We start from the raw sequence: 18,413 nt of genomic DNA, 5'->3' as shown, positions 1-18,413 counted from the left end.
GTTCTGTGACTATAATAGAATTAAATTAGACATCGATAACAGAGCCTGGGAAAAATTCCAAAATATTTGGAAACTAAACATCATACTTATGAATAATGCGTGGATCAGAGAAATTAGAAAATTATTTGAGTGAAATAAAAATAACACAACATCTGAATCAGTGTGATGTTGCTAAAGCATTACTTGGGGAAATTTTATAGCACTAAGTGCAAATACTAGAAGAGAAGAAAAGTCTTAGTGTTTACCTTAAGAAACTAGAAAAAAAAAAAAAGCAAATTAAACATCAAGAAATAAAGATCAAAGCAGAAATCTGTCAAATAAAAATCAGGAAAACCAAACCAAAACAAAACAATCAGAACCAAAACTGGTTCTTTGAGATGAATAAAATTTATAAACTCTAGCTAGGACTGATGAGGAGAAAAGACAAATGACCAGTATGTGGAACAAAAGAGTTGACATCACTACAGATTCTACAGATATTAAAAGGGTAATAAAAGGATATTGTGAGTTGAGCATCGTTATACCAATAAATTTGACAACTAGATGAAATGGGCAAATTTTTTGAAAGACACAGCGTCCTGAAACTCACTCAAGAAAAAATTGCGTAACTTTAGTAGCCGTATATCCATTAAAATAATTCAAAATTTAGTTAACAGTTTTCTCACAAAGAAAAATCTAGGCACAGATGGTTTCACTAACGATCTCTACCAAACATTTAAAGAGGAAATGACACAATTTCTGCCCAAACTTTTTTAGAAATGTTAAGAAGAAATAGTTCTTAACTCATTCTGTGAGGCCAGGATTATCCTGATACCAAAGACATTACAAGAAAACTATAGACTAATATCCCTTATGAACATAGATGCATAAATTATAAACTAAATTTTAGCAAATTGAATCTAATAGTAGGACAATGCATCATGACCAGGTGATGTATTATTTCCAGAACCCATGGCTGGTTTAACATTCAAAAACCAATCAGTGTAATTCATTGTATTGACAAACTCATGTCAGTACATGAAAAGAAAGAAAAAGAAGAAGAGGGAAAAACAAAAAAACCAGCCTCTGATCCTGATAAAACTCTCAGCGAATTAGGAATAGAAATTCCACAGTCTACAAAGGGCATCCACAAAAACCCTCCAGCTAGCACTACATATAATGGTGAAAGGCTGAATCATGTATGTCTAAGATCAAAAATAAGAAAGGAGTAAAAAAAGAAAACAGGATGTCTGTTTAGTTTCTGTTAAATAAAAGTACCACTTCTGTTTAACTTTGTGCTTGGAGTTTTTAGCCTATAATTCAGGTAAGAAAAAAATAAAAAGCATGGAAAGGAAGAAGTAAAACTGTCTTTATGTATGGATGACACAACCTAGAAAAGCTGAAGGAATTTACAAAAATGCTAGTAGAACTAATACGTAAGTTCAGCAAGGTTACAGGTTACAAAATCAAAATGAAAAAAAATCATTTGGAGTAGTATCAAAAATATGAAACACTAGGGATAATCTTACAAATCAAATGAAAGATCTGTGCATTTGAAAACTACAATATATTGCTAAGAGTTGAAAGACCTAAATAAGTGAGAGATATATACCTTGTTCATGGGTTGGAAGCCTCAGTATTGTTAAAATGTCAGTTCTTCCCAAATTGATTTATAGATTCATTGCAATCCTAACAGGCTTTTTATAGAAATTGGCAGACTGATTCTAAAATTTGTGTGGAAAGCAAAGGACTTCGAATAATCAAAACAAGTTGGAACAAAAACAAAGTTGGAAGGTTCACACCATCTAATACCAATAATTCTAAAGGTACAATAATCAAAATAGTGTAGCATCAACATAGACAAATGGGACAGGGAAGCAGAACAGGATCTAGAAATAAATCTACACATATATGGAAAGTTTTTGACAAAGGAGCACATGCAATTCAATGGAGAAAGGGTTGTTGTTTCACCAATTGGTACTGAAACAATTTGATAGCCACATATGCAAAAAAATGTTGAACCCATAACCTATGCCATATACAAAAATTAACTCAAGATGGATCACACAACTAAATGTAAAACCTAAAACCATAAAGCTTCTAAAAGAAAACAAAATCTTTGTGACCTTGAGCTAGGCACAGCATTCTTAGATATGACACCAAAAGCATACTCTATTAAAAGGAAAAATAAATTGAAATTCACCAACATGAAAACTTTTTGCTCTTCAAAGGACACTGTTAAAAGACTGAAAAGACAAGCCACAGAATGTTGGAAGATCTTTGCAAAGCATATATCTGATGAAAGATTGCATCCAGAATATGTAAAGAACTCTGAAAACTTAACAATATGGAAACAAACAATCCAGTAAAAACCAGGCAAGAAATCTGAATATACACTTCATCAAAGAAAATATACAGATTTCAGATAAGCGCTTGAAAAGATGTTTATCATTAGGGAATCGCAAAGTAAAACCATGAGAAGATGCCACTACACACCTATTAAAATGGCAAAACTTGAAAACTTGGGCTATAGCAAATGTAGATTATTATGTAGAACATCTGGAAGTGGTGAGAATGTAAGATGATAAACCACTTCTGAAAGCAGTTTGACGGTTTCTTAAAAAGCTAAACTTACATCTAGCCATCCCATTCGTAGGTATTTACGGAAGAGAACAAGAAATCTACGTCCACACAAAGACTTGTGTATAACTGTTCATAGCGACGTTATCTGTAATAGTCTAAAATAGGAAACAGCCTAGGTGTGTAAATAAACCAGTTGTGGTGCTTCCGTACAATGGAATACTACTCAGCAACAAAAAAGAAGGAACTGTTGCTGTACACAACAACATGAACAAATCTGAAAATAATGAGGTCGAGTGAAAGAAACCAGACTATAAAGAGTACATAATGTATGCTTCTATTTATACAATACTCTATGTATAGCCATAATGACAGAAAGCAGATCAGTGGTTGCTTTGGGATTGGCAGGGATGTGGAGGGTTAGAGTGAGGTTGGCAAAGTATGGGACTACAGAGGAATCTTAGTGGTGATGGATATGTTTACTGTCTTGATGGTTTCATGGGTGTATACGTAAGTCCAAACTTCCCAAATTGTACACTTTAAATCTTTGTGGTTTGTTGTATGTCAGTTATAAGTCAGTAAAGAGTAAGAAAAGACTATCCATGGACCAACTGAGATAGAGTTGGCTTACAAACCACATATGTTTGCCCTGAGAATAGATCATGTCATAGAATACCCAGAAAGCCTGTTGAAAGCCTAGGTGGCAATAATAGAAATACACTGTTTAAATTCAAAGTGATCATCTGCTCTGAGTAGACAAATCCTTACTTGAAAATGCAGAGAAACTAAAATGTGTTGAGAGAGGAGTGACCAGCTGACACAGAAATTGAGAACTCTGCCATGAGGAATAATCGAATGAACTGGAGATGTGAAGTAGAGAAAGAATAAAATGTGGGCCCTAGGCTCTTAGTAAAATGTTTTTAAGGGAATATCTCGTATGAGGAAAGGGAAGGTTCTAGATGGTCGCAGGAGATAGAACAAAGACCTGTAAGTGGAAGTAAAACAGGGAGTCCAATTTCATCTTGCTGTGAGGAAAAATAATAGGTGGAAATTGTCTTCCTTATGAGATAGCAGATTTCTGTCTCCTAAGGAATGGGAAAGGGTATGTATTTGGTGTGGGCTAAGAGCCCACTTAGTTCTTGTAAAAGGAATACAGGCTTTCATGGTTGACACATCCTCACGTGCATACAGCACTGTATTTTGCAACGTGCCTTCGTAGAGAATAGGCATCCATCTTATTTCGAGGTAGAGCAGTTTCCTGTTGTTATTCTCATGATCCACATGAAGAAAGCTATTGTTTCTAATATAACCCATTGTATTGGAGTCAGAGATGGAATTCACTCCCAGTTCTGCCAAACCCATTGTGAAACTATGCCTGTTTCTGATTTACTCATTACATCCAAGTGCATTTTCTCATTCATTTCTTGTGATCTTGTGGACAAAATGATAAATACAACATTTGAGTGCTTATTCCCCTATTTGTAACGTGTTGGTATTTTTACTTGTTTTATATTGTACACAGTTGCCATATTATGAATTGTGTATAATACAAATAGATTAATCCCTTAGGACCCGTGTCACACCTTTTTAAAAGAATTTAAAAACTACTCTCCTTATACCTTTAGGAAAAAAAATGGTTTATCTTACCATCCTTATTTTTAGGTAACTAGGGCATGGGGGTGGAGTGGGATGGAGTGGAATTTTTTCTTTCATTGCTAACAGCCACATAAATCTGTGTATGTAATGACTATTTACATACTCTTTGCCCACGGCATGCTATATAAAGAAGGTATGACTGCCTTGTTCAGCTTATACTTGGGTCCCTTCATCGCTGTGAATGCGTGTGTTCACAGTGTTGAATAGCTATATTCACTCATTTCATGAGAGGAATAAGTTTGCTCCATGTTGGCATATTTAAGAGGGGCAGAGGGAGTAGCCTTTCCTAGCATGGCCATTTAATAGTGACTCATGGTTACTAAACTTGTTTAGAGTAATCTTTGACACCATAAGGTTATTAATAGGTTATTCTTAGCCCATGATCTTTCCGCTTAGAAGACTCAGACATTTTCTTTAGTAGAGAGGTGCACGTGTGTGTGTTTATAGGAGTTTTTTTTTTTAATTAACACAAGAATTACTGTGAAAATAGAATTGCTTTTATCAATGGCATCAACATGTTTCAGTTTACTTTTAGATTTTATCTCATCCTTTATCTTAATTTACTTTGCTTTAAGAACTTACTTTTTTTCAATGAGGTCATTTAATCCCTTTTTGAGAATGAATTGATATTTAAGGTATTAAGTATAGATTGCTACGTGTTTAGAAGACTCTGGTTTGCTAAATGATTTTTTTTTTTTTTGCTAAAATGGGTATAAAGAAATGCAAAAATATAAAAATATAAGACAAAATAATAAATTATTTAAGCCTCCCTCCCCAGTCCCCCAAAAATCTGGGCTCTTTTGAGACCTTTCTCAATAAAAACTAGTCTCATGTAAATTATAATAAACTCGATTATATAAACTAATGGTGAACAGAAGCATGGAAAATTCTGCTTAATAGATCATTTCAAAATTGTTTCTAAAAAAGAATGCTTTATAAACAATGATTCCCATCTGAATTATGTTTCCTTATGCCAAGTTTCATGTGCACAGTGGTTGGAAGGACAGTCTCTGGCAAAAGATGACTTCATTACCTCCATTTTCATCTTCTGCAAAAGATGATTCCCAACTTGATTGAATTTTAGACATTTTAGTGCCCTCATATATGTGGGCAGATAGATGGGCACATGGATCAAATTTTATCCCCATTCTTAAGGAGTTTATAATCTACTAGATGAAATAGGTATATAAATATTATAGTATACAGAGGCTTTGGAGGTAGGAATGAAGTTCTGTGGGAACCAAGGGGATAAAGCAGTTATGGCCTCTGTCAGGGAGAGGTACATGTAGAAAGTTAGGTTTGAAGTGGTATTTGAACTGGATTTTAGGGCGTTGCCAGGCAAAGTGTGAGAGGGAATGGAATGTCCAGAGCATGGTGACAAGTTCAGGGTGACCGGATGGGGTGACTGGATAGAGGATTGTGGTGGGAAGTGAGGCTACAGATGTAGGTTGTGGTGGATTGAAAAAGGCCTTTTGTACAACCTAAAGATATACCGAGGGAGCTGGAGAAATCTTTGTTGTCGTTGTTTTGCTCTGTTTTAAATTTATTTTTAAATAATTATTAATTTACGGAAGTTGCAAAAACGTATACGGGGTGATGCCATGTGCCTTTCCTCCAGTGTCCCCCAGTGGTAACATGGCACATGACTGTGTCCAATATCAGGACCAGGAAATTGACATTGGTGGGGTCCACAGGCCTAGTTCACATCTCACCAGTTTTGTCTGTGTAGCTATGTGGTTATTTTGTAACCACCACCACAATCGAGGCACGGAACTGTTCCATCACCGCAGTGCCCCCCCCTTGCTACCCCTTTATAGCCACACCCATCTCCTCTCCCCCTTTCCCTAACCCTTGCTGGCAGCCACAAATCTGTGATCTTGTTATTTCGAGAATATTTTATAAATAGAATCATGCAGTGTATAACCTTTTGAGACTGGCTTTTTTCCATTCAGCTTAATTCCCACGAGATCAACGCAGGTAGTTTTGAGTAGCGATAATTCCTCCGGATTGTTGAGTTTCAGTCCATTCTGTGGATATACCCCAATGTGTTTAGTCATTCACCCATTGAGGGACATCTAGACTGTTTCCAGTCTTTGGCTGTTACAGATAAAGCTGTGAACATTTTTGTACGGGTTTTGTGTGAACATAGGTTTTCATTCCTCTGGGATAAATGCCCAAGAGTACAAGAGTCATAAGGTAACCGTTACGTTTGGTTTTGCAAGAATCCGCCAAACTCTTTCCCAGAGTTGCCATACCACTTCCCATTCCCACCAGCTGCGTTTCAGTCAGAGATGGGGCGAGATGGGAAGTGTGTTGGAGAAGATGGACGTAATGGCAGAAGATGCACTTCGTGAGAGTACTCCGGTGAGAGGGAACATGAAAGGATAAGGAGGATTGAGATAGGAGACTAGATTTCTGAGGGAGAATTGAGAGGATGTGATGCTTGTCTGTAGCCAACTCTAGGGTCGTGTACCCTTCGGCCTGTTTTCTACCCACCAGATATTTTCCAGAGCATGAGTCAATAACTGCAGCCCAGGATGGCCCCTTACCTGGTTTAATAAATAAAGTAGTATTATTAAACACATGCCCATCCATTGACACGTCTGTGGCTGCTTTCCTGCTGCAGTGGCGGAGTTGAGTAGTTTGACAGAGACTATATGACCCACAAAAAGTTTGCTACCTGCTTATCTAGAGGAACTTGATCCTTCTAATGAGACAGATTATAGCAGGGAGTTTTAGTGTGGTTAGAAGTGGAGGCAGGTGAAAATGAGTGTTTTGTGTGTGCGTTTGCGTTTAAGCCTGACGTTCCAAGGGTGTGTGCTCGAGATCGAGAAGCAGGCCCTGGTGTCAGGCGCTCCTCCCTTTGTACATTTTTTTAGTTTTCCTTTATCCTCATTTGTATATTGGGATTCTACATAAGATTTTTATTTTGAAAAAATGATTATGGACAGAGTAGAGAACAGAATATCAGTGGCCCCAAAAGGATTTAAAAGCCACTTATTTGGAGGATTGCTGATGTCTCTTTCATCACTTAAGGTGCTCTGATTGCATACTGCAGCATCACTCAAACTTGACAGTTCATTTCATGATTCATTTTCGCTGAGAGAATTGGTCCTCCTGACTGACTGGTTTAAGAAATGCTGCCTTGGGGTGCCTGGCTGGCTCAGTCAGTGGAACATGCGACTCTTGGTCTCAGGGCTGTAAGTTTGAGGTCCACATTGGGCGTAAAGTTTACTTAAAAATAAAATCTTTAGAAAGAAAGAGAGAGAGAGAGAGAGAGAACGGAAGAGAGGACGAAAGAGAGAAAGAAAGAAAAGGAAAGGAAAGAAAAAGAAATGTTGCCTTTATATTCCTGGCTCACAACCTTAGTCATCAGATTCTTTCTCCTTACTTTAGCATCTATCTGCCACAGTCCTGTTCATTTGAAATCATTTGGGGGGGGCAAGAGGAGGCTGACATCGGCACCTTCTGTTTTCTCTTTTCTGAAGCACTCTGTGGGTAACATGGGGGTGCACGTGTCTGAGAGAGCTGTGCTCCTTTCGTTATGTCTAATAGTTGTGATTGATTTCTATACGTGTATCTTTATCTTTAGGAGCTTTATCCTCCTAATTCCACTACTACATGAAATAACTAGTGTTGACATGGTGGGATATCCTTCTAGATTCTCATTCTTGTTCTAGTGTCCTCCCTCTCACTCTGTCTCTGGGGCAAATAAGTAAATGAATGTGGGATCATACTGTTCTGTAACCCGGTTTATGTTTTCATTTTAATGTTAACATCTTTGCATGTCAGTAGAGATCTACTTATTTTTAAAGCTTGGTCTTCTGTTTTATGGGTACATTATAATTTAACCAGGTCAGTGGGATAACTTTTCTAATTCTTTGCTATTGTAAATCACACTGCTTATACTTACATCTTTGCATAATTCTCTATTTCCCTTGGATAGGTTCCTAGAGGTGTAATGTGGGATTCATAGAGATTGCACCTTTTAAAACTTTCTGCTACATTTTGCCAAATTGCCATCTAGTGTGTTGTTTCATTTTATTTTTCACCCCCCCCCCCAGTGTATCTTTTAGAAGTCTTTGCCTCTGGTAGGAGGGAAAACATATTGGACCATTTTAACTTAATTATTGTTATGAAGTAAAATATCTTTTTTTAAAGGGTTTTTTACCTTTTAATTTTGCAGTCAGGCATATCTGTACTTTAAACATACTACTTTAGCTGTGTTTATTTTTCAGTGTGCTTTGTATCTTAACATTAGGCTTACCTAGTAACAGTATTAAAAACTGGGGGTAAGAGAGTGGGCAGACCCAGTCTTACACCCCACCAGATACAACCCTGTGCCTGCACCTATGAGTAGCTACCTTGTCACCTCGCATTCCTACTGTGAGGCCACTTTGAGATCTACTGAGTATTTGGGCCTGGGTCCAGACGAGGAGGGTGAAAAGGGACATGAGCACTTTAGGGACATGGTCTGCAAGCACTCATGAGTGAGTGAGTCTCTCCTCTTCTAAAATGGTATTTTTGTATCACTACTTTGTGCCTAGTGGTTGCCCCTGATGACAGTAAAATAGTACAGTGATGGGTGCTGTGGGAACGTTGGGCTAAGGCAAGAGATTTCACACGAAACCTTCTGAGTTGTTGGTGGTCTTGAGATAGGCCATTTTCACCAGTGTTTGGCTTACTAATTATTTTGCCACTTCACTGTATTTTTTTAATGGGAAACCAGGTGGTGCAGAGGCTCCCAGCCTTAGTTCTCATTGGAGAGGTTATCATATGGACACTACACTTAAAAATTTGAAGTAGTTCCTGTGTCCTCACGCTGGGAGGGAAAGAGGTATGGATCTGATATCGTTACTAGTGAAGTGAGCGTGGGAGGTGAACTTCGGAGTATTGGTGGTTACTGCTTTAGGTTGATCCTGTAACTTACATTGTTAAATTTTAAAATATTTCTTGAAGATACTAATTGGAGACGAAGCTGTTACCAGTAAGCTGTAGGTGGAAGTCGGCGAGGCTTCTGGCATAGGATTAATATGCCTCGCCTCTGGCAGTTAGCAGCAAGGCTTCTCACCTTGGAGCCTCGATTCCAAGAAGCTTTACCAAGCCCCGGACTCTTGTCCCCGTGACTCTGCTCTATGGGGTATCCCCAAATTCCCACTATGTGTGGCTCAAAAGCCTCGAGAAAACAACTAAGAACTTACAGTTCTGTGCTTCTCACCCAGACAGGGCAGCAGCACGATTAGTGAGGCATGATCCACATCATTTTCCAGTCACATGACTGGCTGGTCATGAGGGGTGCTAATTGTTCCGCATGGTTTTCTTCATGACCGTGTATTTGTAAAACAATTGGCTGCTGTTAGTAGTCTGTGCCCATGAAACTTAACGTGATGCTCAGTGGACACCCGAGGGTAGCATCTGTGTCCCACAACACCGTGTTCGACTAACTAAAAGGCTTGGTTTAGTCAGTTAACAAAATCATGAAGTCAGGCCACGTGTAAGTCACCATCTCAGACATTGGAGAGGGGAGGGGATAAAAAAGTGTAAGCAAGCCTTTTCTATAGCCCAAGGGTAAGTTAGGGAAATGCGAGGTAGAGAGGAGAAGATCTAAGGCTACAAGGCCAGGGGCCGAAACAGCGTAGCAACGGCTGTGGCATCAGAGGACGAGAGTGGGGGAAGTGAGGGAAGGCTTTGTGAATGTGGGGGTTCCGAGGGTGGAGAGGAGTAGTGTGAGCATTCAGGGTCACTTGAGGAGACACAAAGATATCAGGGCAGGAAGGTGAAGAGAGGAGAGGGCAGTAGAGAATAGGGAGAACCTTTATTTGGAATCTCAGGTCTGAAGGTATGGAATCTACACCTTCCACAAGGCCACACAACTGGCAAAATGGCACATGGGGGGACTTGAGGAAAGACCAGACTCCATGTTTAGGAGCCTTTTCTCCAGCACACATATATTGAGCCATCAGCCTTGAAACTAAGGAGAGATGCCTCTCCTGTGAAGAAAAAGCAAAATAAGAGAGTAGATGAACTTTTTATTCTTACAAAATGATTGCAAAGAGAGTACCTTTCACCCAGCCTCCCTAAATGTTAACATTTTACATAACCACAGTCTAATGATCAGAATCCGGAAACTGACATTTATAGGATCCTATTAACTAATCCATGGATCTTTTTCAAATTCCATCAGTTGTCCTACTCATGTCCTTTTTCTGGACCAGGATGCAGTTCAGGATGTCACTTTGCATTTAGTTGTGACGTCTCCTTGCTCTCCTTTAATCTGGAACAGTGTCTCAGTCTTCTGTTGACTTCTGTGACCTTGACACTTCTGAAAAGTACTGGCCAGTTATTTTGTAGACTGTCTCTGGGTTTGGCCGATGTTTCCTTATGATTCAATGCAGGTGAGGCCTTTTTGGCAAGAAAAATCACAGAATGCTGTACCCTTTGCAGCGCCTCCTCAGGAGGCTGTGAGCTCAATGGTCTCGTTGCCATTTACTTTGATCTCATGTATGATGGTGTCTGCATGTGAAAGTACTATTTTTCCTTTTGTCATTAATAAGTCTCTCGGGGGGATGGGGCATCTTTTTTCAAGGCCCCAAGTGATTATGTTGTGTGTCCAGAGTTGAGATGGAGCATGGCAGAAATACATCAAGATGGATGGAGGAAGTCAGGGATGTTTTCATTATGAAGTCTTATCTCAGCATGGAAGGTGTGAGGCTAGATGTTCAGATAGGGAGCAGAGAGAAAGACTGAAGTCTCTTGAGGAAAGTAGAGCAGTTTTGAAACATCTGCTGCTAGGAGTTACTGGTTAGAAATAATCCAGTTTGTAGAAATGTTTCTGACTGGATTGAAGGCAATTGAACAGCATGAACTTTGGCAAACCAAGTGTCTGCAGGTTCCGGCACTTCCTCTACGGTGCTCAGAACCCTGGTTGCTGAAATAGAGAAAGTTCCAGTGAAGAACATCCAACGTTTAGGGGGGCAAGAGACCTGGAGCTGTGGGCACGGGCAGCACTAAAACATGCAGTCTTAGCAGGATAGGCCACGTGGTCATTAAGGAGCCCAGTGGCTTAGGTGACATGATGATCTCAGCAGTTTGAAAGGGTATAGGGCTTGGAGAAACGCAGGTGTGAGTAGCTTACTCATGAGGTGTGAAGGGACAGACCAGGAGGTGCAGGTAAGGAGGATGTGGTCAGAGAGGCAGAGAACATGTTGACTTAATGCAAGCAGGTCAGAGATGGGGGGGCTAGGCGGAGTCACCAGTGTGAATGCTGATGAAGAGAACCAAGCCAAATCTACACAAGAACAGACGAGGGTATCTGTTCTCTCTTGTATCTTCATTCAGTAAACACCCGCCACATCACCTTTTCAGGTGAAATACTTAAGGTTTTCTGATCATGTTTTAGTAAAATTTGGACAGGTTTCTTCTTCTTCTTCTTTTTTTTTAAGTTGTAGTTTAATCACCTTATAATTATCCATGTCATATGGAACAGACATCACAGAAACAGTTGAAATATGCATAAAATTAAAAGTCCTTAATTGAAATATGCACCTAATCTCTCATTTATCAGGACTGCTAGTAAATAACAAGGTTGATGAGGTTTAGTTTTTTCATATCATGCTGCTGATTATCCTCTGTAGATGCTAACTAACCATGGATTTCCTCATTATGAAGTCTTATCTCAATATGGCAGGAGTGAAGCTAGATGTTCAGATACAGAGAGAGCGCGATATGCCCAGGTTTGGAAGTCTCCTGTCCCCAGTGCCACTCTCTGTTTCTGATGAGTTCAAGTTAGCCTTTTATTGTTAAACTCATTCCAGTCTTTAGCTTTTCATTTGGCATTGTTTGTGGCACTGTTGATTTTCAAGGTGTGATTAGTTACTACTTACATATGTAAACTACTTACATATGTAATACTAGTATTTGTTAGAAGTTTTAGAAATTTAGAGGGGATATCTTCTGGGGAGGAGTGAAAAAAGTGAACAGAAGCAGAGATAAGATAAATCAGGAGCACCTGGGTAGCTCAGTCGGTTGGGTGTCCGACATCGGCTCAGGTCGTGTTTCAACCTCACGGTTTATGGATTTAAGCCCCACATTTGGCTCACTGCGTCAGCACAGAGCCCACTTTAGATCCTTTGTCTCCATCTCTCTGCCCCTCCTCACACTCTCTCTCCCTCTCTCAAATACACATAAACATTAAAAAAAATTTTTTTTAAAGAAGATAAATCAGCACCAGTGTAGTAAGCACTTTGATCTATTTATCTAATTCCCTTTATTTTTTTGCTCCTTTAAAAAAAATAAAATGTGAATTGTAAAATATACAGATCTGAAATAGAGCAAGTGAAAAGTGAAAATATTCTCCTTGAGGTGCTCAGTTGGGTAAGCATCCAACTCTTGATCTCAGCTCAGGTTGTGATCTCACAGTTTGTGAGATCGAGCCCCGAGTCAGTCTCTACGCTGACAGCACAGAGCCTGCTTGGGATTCTCTCTCCCTCTCTCTGCCCCACCCCTGCTCTCAAACGTGTGCGCACTCTCTCCCTCGATCTCTCTCTCTCTCTCTCTCTATCAAAATAAATAAACTTTAAATATATATATATATATATATATATGTATATATATATATATATATTCTTCTTACCTGTTGCCATAGGCAGACTATACTCAGTTTGGGGTGTCTTCTTCCAGATTGTTCTCTGTGACAACACAGGGATTTATGTTCATTGCTCACTGATGTAGCTCTGTCAGGTAGATTACCTTTCTTGTATGCACTACGTCTTAGGAATTCGTTGGCTTCATGGTGTGATAACATCATATTTCCCCATGTTCGGTTTTCATTTGGATTTTTTTTACATCCCGATGATCATGATGCAGATGTTGAGCCATTCATCGACCGTGTATAGCACACTTGCAAGCACTGGGCTCCTGACAGAGCAGAAGAAAACACGTTAATTAGAAATCACAAGGAAAAGCAGAATTACATGCAACCGTGAGAAAAGAAGTACGTGGTGGTGGTGAATGTATGATGGAATTTACCTAGAAAGATCACCTCTGAGGAAGTGAGCATTGAGTTGAGCCCTGAAGGAAGAATGTGAGGTGGCCGGGAGGTGGGGGCAGGGCATGGGCCCGGCAGACCACATGCGCAGGGATCCTGAAAGAATTCCGGTGTGACCAGAGTATTGACGTAGAGATAGTGGGGGAGAAATCGTAGCCCAGGGTAAGGTAAGACGGGGTCAGACCATGCAGGGTTTTACAGGCCACGTTAAGAAATTTTCTCCATCCCGAGACCAATAGGTAATTGGAGCATTTGAAGCAAAGGTAATGACAATCTTATTTGTGCTAAGAAAGGATCGTTCTAGGGGCGCCCTGGTGGCTCAATCAGTTAAACATCTGACTCTTGATCTCAGTTGAGGTCATGATCTCACGGTCTGTGAGTTCAAGCCCTGCGTTGAGCTCTGCGCTGACAACACGGAGCCTGTTTAAAATTGTCTCTCCCTCTCTCCCTCTGTCCCTACCCAACTCATGCTCTCTCTCTCTCTCAAATTAAATAAATAAACTTTAAAAAAAAAAAAAAGGATCATTCTAGTTGTGATACGGAGAATGGATTATAGGGAATTCAAGAAAATTAGTCAGTAAACTATAGTCCAGGCAAGAATTATGGGAACTCTGACGTGGGTGGTGGTGGTACGGGGATAAATGGATGGATTGGGGAGACACGGTGTTGAATTAGGTATTGGGATGGGGTGAGAAAGAGGAAAGGGTTGAAGATGGCTTCTGAGTTTCTGACATTCACAAGAGCAGCGGGAGTGGTATCATCCCCTGAAATAGAGAACAAGAGAAAAATGTATCAGGCATTAGGGCAAGATCAGGAGTTCTGTTTTTGGTAGCATTGGGTTTGCGGTACCTCAAGACATTCAAGTGGAGACATTTCAAGTAGGCTGCGGAATGTACTAGTAAGAGAACTGGATTAGAGATAGGAATCTGTGAGGCATCTGCATTTAGGTGTTAATTAAAGCTGTGGGTGTAGATGACATCACTGGGGGAGAGATGATAGAATGAGAAGAAGAGGCCTTGTACCCTGCCTTGAGGAATTCCCAATATTTAAATGGCCTCTTCGAGAGGGACGAGCCAAGAAGGAGCAACCAGGGAGACAAGCAGGAAAAATTAGGGTGGTAGTGAGTCACAGAGGACAGGGGAGGAGCAGTTTTAAAAGAAGGGTGTAATCAACACCTTTAAATGCTACCAAGAGCTGACATGTACTAAAGACTGAGAATCGTGTTTCCTGGCAGGCAGGTCATTGGTGACTGGCTGAAAGCTGTAATGTACTCAGTGGAAAAGCCACATGGGATTGGGCTGGAAGTGACTAGGAAGGAGATGTGGACTGTAGCACTCACAGGTAGATGCTTTTTAGAGGCTTAATTATGGGTGGGCAGTAGCCGGGAAGGTTCTGTGTGGTTGGTCAAAGGAGAGCTTATTTGATTTTGTTAATGATTTTGGTCATATTTAAAACCTGATTGGGGGGGGCGCCTGGGTGGCGCAGTCGGTTAAGCGTCCGACTTCAGCCAGGTCACGATCTCGCGGTCCGGGAGTTCGAGCCCCGCGTCAGGCTCTGGGCTGATGGCTCAGAGCCTGGAGCCTGTTTCTGATTCTGTGTCTCCCTCTCTCTCTGCCCCTCCCCCATTCATGCTCTGTCTCTCTCTGTCCCAAAAATAAATAAACGTTGAAAAAAAAATTAAAAAAATAAAATAAAATAAAACCTGATTGGGGGAAAAACAAGTGAGAGGGAGTTGACTAGAGAAGGAGGTGAGAAAACAGACATGTTGAGTTCCTGAGAAAGCCAGAGAGTGAGTGGAATCCAGAAGGATCAGCATAAGCAGATGAGTACAGTGGTTAGCAGATGTGGGAATGCCATTGGTGCCCCCCCGGCCCCCCGCATCCCGCCACCACCCATAATACAGGTGACAGTGTTGTCTTCTGAGAGGGAAGAAGAGTGGGTCTAGGTTGTCTTTCATCTCAGAAATACTGTAAGTTGCTTTCTGTTTCCTTGCTTCTCTCCTCCCTATTCTTTTAAGTAGCATTATTGAGGTAACTCACACAGTTCCGTGGTTTTTAGTTTATTCACAGTGTGCAACCATAACCACAGTCGATTTTAGGACATTTCATCGCCTCAGAAAGAAACTTCATACCTTTTAACTATCACCCTCCTCCTTCTTATTTGTCTTTTGCTGTCGGAAGACAGCACAGAGTATGGTCTGGATTCAGATCTAAACTCGTGACTTCAAAGAAGAGCATTTGTAAGCTGAGGCATATGAAAGGTTACCAAGAGCCTCACAACGGTAAGCTGGCCAGAGGAGCACAGGGGGCTGAGGCCTACTACTTAGGGTCACTGGTACAAAACCCACAGATAATACACTCCAAAAGCCTGCTGAATGTCAGGTTCCTCCCTGTCAAAGAAAATCATCTGAAGAATAAAGATGAATAAAATGAAATTACAGAGGTAACACATGTACTTAGTTTGTAAGAGAACATTGACTACTGATAAATGATTTTACCTACTGGCCCCCAAAAAGTACATTTTGGGATGCTTAACATTGATGTATTGGATGATGAACTGCGATCAGAAATCTAAGGCGTTAACAGAACAGGGTAGTGACAACAGACTGGAAAAGTTAGAGATTCTGTTTATCATTGGTACTGAATAAGGTTTTGTATGGGATTAATAGGATGATTTTAAACATTTAGAAAAGAAAGTAGTAGTCCTTAGAAATCAACATAGGCCTAATAAAAAGATCACACCAAATTAACTTTATCTCGTTTTCTTATGTTCAGGAAATGTGGAAGAAGTAGTATCCAGTTGACCCTTGAACAACACGAGGATAAGGCCACTGCCTTCCCCCCCCACACAGTCAAAAATCCATATACAACTTTGGACTCCCCCAGAACTTAACTACTAATAGCCTGCTGTTGACCAGAAGCCTTACCAATAAAATAAACAGTTAACACGTTTTGTATGTTATATATGTTTGATGCTGTATTCTTAAAGTAAGCTAGAGAAAAGAAAATGTTACTAAGAAAATCATAAGAGAGAATACATTTATAGTACTGTCCTATAAAAGATGCGTGTGAGTGGACTAGCATAGTTCAAACCCTTTTGTGGTTCATGGGTCAAATGTTTTCGTATTTTATCAAAGTATTTAACAGAAAGTCGTTTGCATATGATTTGGAAATAAGTTTATATGTAAGTCACTGAGGACCATGCCCAAAGATTATTAGTAGATTGTTACTGAAAAGAGTATGATGATTCAAAGGCATAACGGTGGGTTCCATTCAGTTATTTCCTTTTCAGTGTTGTGGTTAATGATGGAGGCCATGGGAGGTGGCCGTGTCAGATCCGCGGATGATTGCAAATATGAGAGTGATAGCTGATATGTTGGATGTCCTTCAGAGTCTAGAGCTACCTCCACAGAGTTGAATGATGGGCTGTTAATGAGGCCAAATTAAAGCCTTCATTGCAGTGTCATTCAGAGACCTGGCTTCAAATGAATTCTCTGACTTAGTTGCAGAAATTCTTGATGGTAGCCTCAGGGTACATTAACATTTGTGACATTTACAGAGAGGTTGTGGTCTAGTGTTATCTGCATCATTCCATTCTAGATGGGATTGGGACATTAGCCCCCCCCCCCCCCCCTTTCTTAAAGAACAGTTACAGAAGCTGACAGGGCGTTTTCTAGAGAAGACCAGAGATGGGCAGGCTGCCTGGAAAGAGCTCCATGGCTGTTCCCTGACTTTGGGTGTGTTCCTCCCATGCACCTGCTTATCAGTACTCCACTACAGAAGCTAATCTCTCTCCTCTCTGGTACCCTGCCCTGCAGTTTCCCAGCTGTCTCCTCGACTTGTGGAGACGGCTGGTTCTGCCTGCCTTCCCCCCTGTGATGTGGCCTGGAAACCCTCTCCAGGCAATAAGCTGGGGCAGGTGTGAGCCTCACTTCATTCGTTTCCCTCCTCTCAAGCATCACTGCCCTGTGCTGTCCGAAGTTCAGGGTTTAAAATTTATTGTTTCGTATAATTTCTATTTTTTCATCTTGCTCATGGAGGAAGGTAAATTGGCCGCTTGTTCCTCCGTCTTGGCCAGAAGTGGAAGCTCTTTAGTGATTTTTTATTTATTCCTAACATTTTAGCTCTACGTTCAAAGCCCCCTTCTGTGTCATTCCCTTATTTCCCCCATGCCTTTTCTTGGACAGACCCTGTGCTCTTCCCGCTCCCTCATCCGCATCTCATGCCTCTCCTTTGTCCTCAGTCTCCTTTTCCCTCATTCTTGCTTGTCCGTGTTCCCCGTTGTCTGGTCAGCTCAGGTGCCTCTTCCGTGTTGTTTCCCTGCCAGGTGGGGCAGATTAAACTTTCCCTCCCTGTTCTGTTCCTGCTACAGTACCACTGTCGGCAGTATTCAAGGGTGCATGTTGTAACCTGCCGGCCCCTCCTCGAACACATGTGTCGGGGCCCACGTGTACACATGTCCACAGTGCTCAGCTCCCAGGTCAGGCACAGGGCTTGCACACTTTTGTGTCTTTTACGTAGCTTTCTGGGCAGATAATGTAGAGAGAAGGTGTTTAACAAGTGTAGGTATGTTTCATATATATATATATATATATATATATATATATTTTTTTTTAATGAGTTGTTTCTCTCCTCTCCCCCCAAATCTAGGCTACAGAAGAAGTTTCCAAAAATCTGGTTGCCATGAAAGAAATTCTGTATGGCACGAATGAGAAAGAGCCACAAACAGAGGCGGTGGCGCAGCTCGCTCAAGAACTCTACAACAGCGGGCTCCTGAGCACCCTGGTAGCAGATTTACAGCTCATTGACTTTGAGGTCAGAAATCAGTTTCTTATTTTTCAAAAACAGTACCTTATTCACGGTCCTTTTCCTTGTGTTCTGTCCTTTGAAACATCCTAAGATTCCTGTCGAGCTCTTGGCCCAGGGGTTACTGACCTGTAAGCGAGCCCAGGCTGCCCACCTAATTAGCAGAGCTGGGCAGGAGCTCAGGGGCGCCCCAGGCTTGGGCCAGGTCTCTCTTCTCCTGTTCCACCACGTCGTGTACGAAGCTTCTTAGGTATTCATTGTGCCCTTTTGTTTACATCATATTTAATAAACACCTGGTGTTTCACCTAATTCACTGGCCTTTCGTTCTCAGAGTATAAATCTAAAGA

General features: G+C 40.8%; 1 protein-coding gene across 2 annotated transcripts in view; it reads left to right on the top strand.

Moving 5' to 3' along the window:
• The window catches only part of CAB39 (calcium binding protein 39), an 87,639-nt gene that overhangs the window by 44,913 nt on the left and 24,313 nt on the right, over positions 1-18,413 (top strand). For both annotated transcript variants that reach the window (XM_047084608.1, XM_047084609.1), the window contains exon 3: positions 17,911-18,075. In XM_047084608.1, coding sequence (XP_046940564.1) covers positions 17,911-18,075 — 165 coding nt within the window. The remainder of the gene's footprint in view (positions 1-17,910; positions 18,076-18,413) is intronic.

Source organism: Lynx rufus, unplaced genomic scaffold (assembly GCF_022079265.1).
Source record: "Lynx rufus isolate CCGP_SWC_20201006 ecotype Redwood Valley unplaced genomic scaffold, mLynRuf1.p SCAF_2, whole genome shotgun sequence".
Classification (NCBI taxonomy): Eukaryota; Metazoa; Chordata; class Mammalia; order Carnivora; family Felidae; genus Lynx; species Lynx rufus.
Note: the sequence above shows the minus strand (reverse complement) of the source record. Positions and strands in the feature narration are given on the sequence as shown.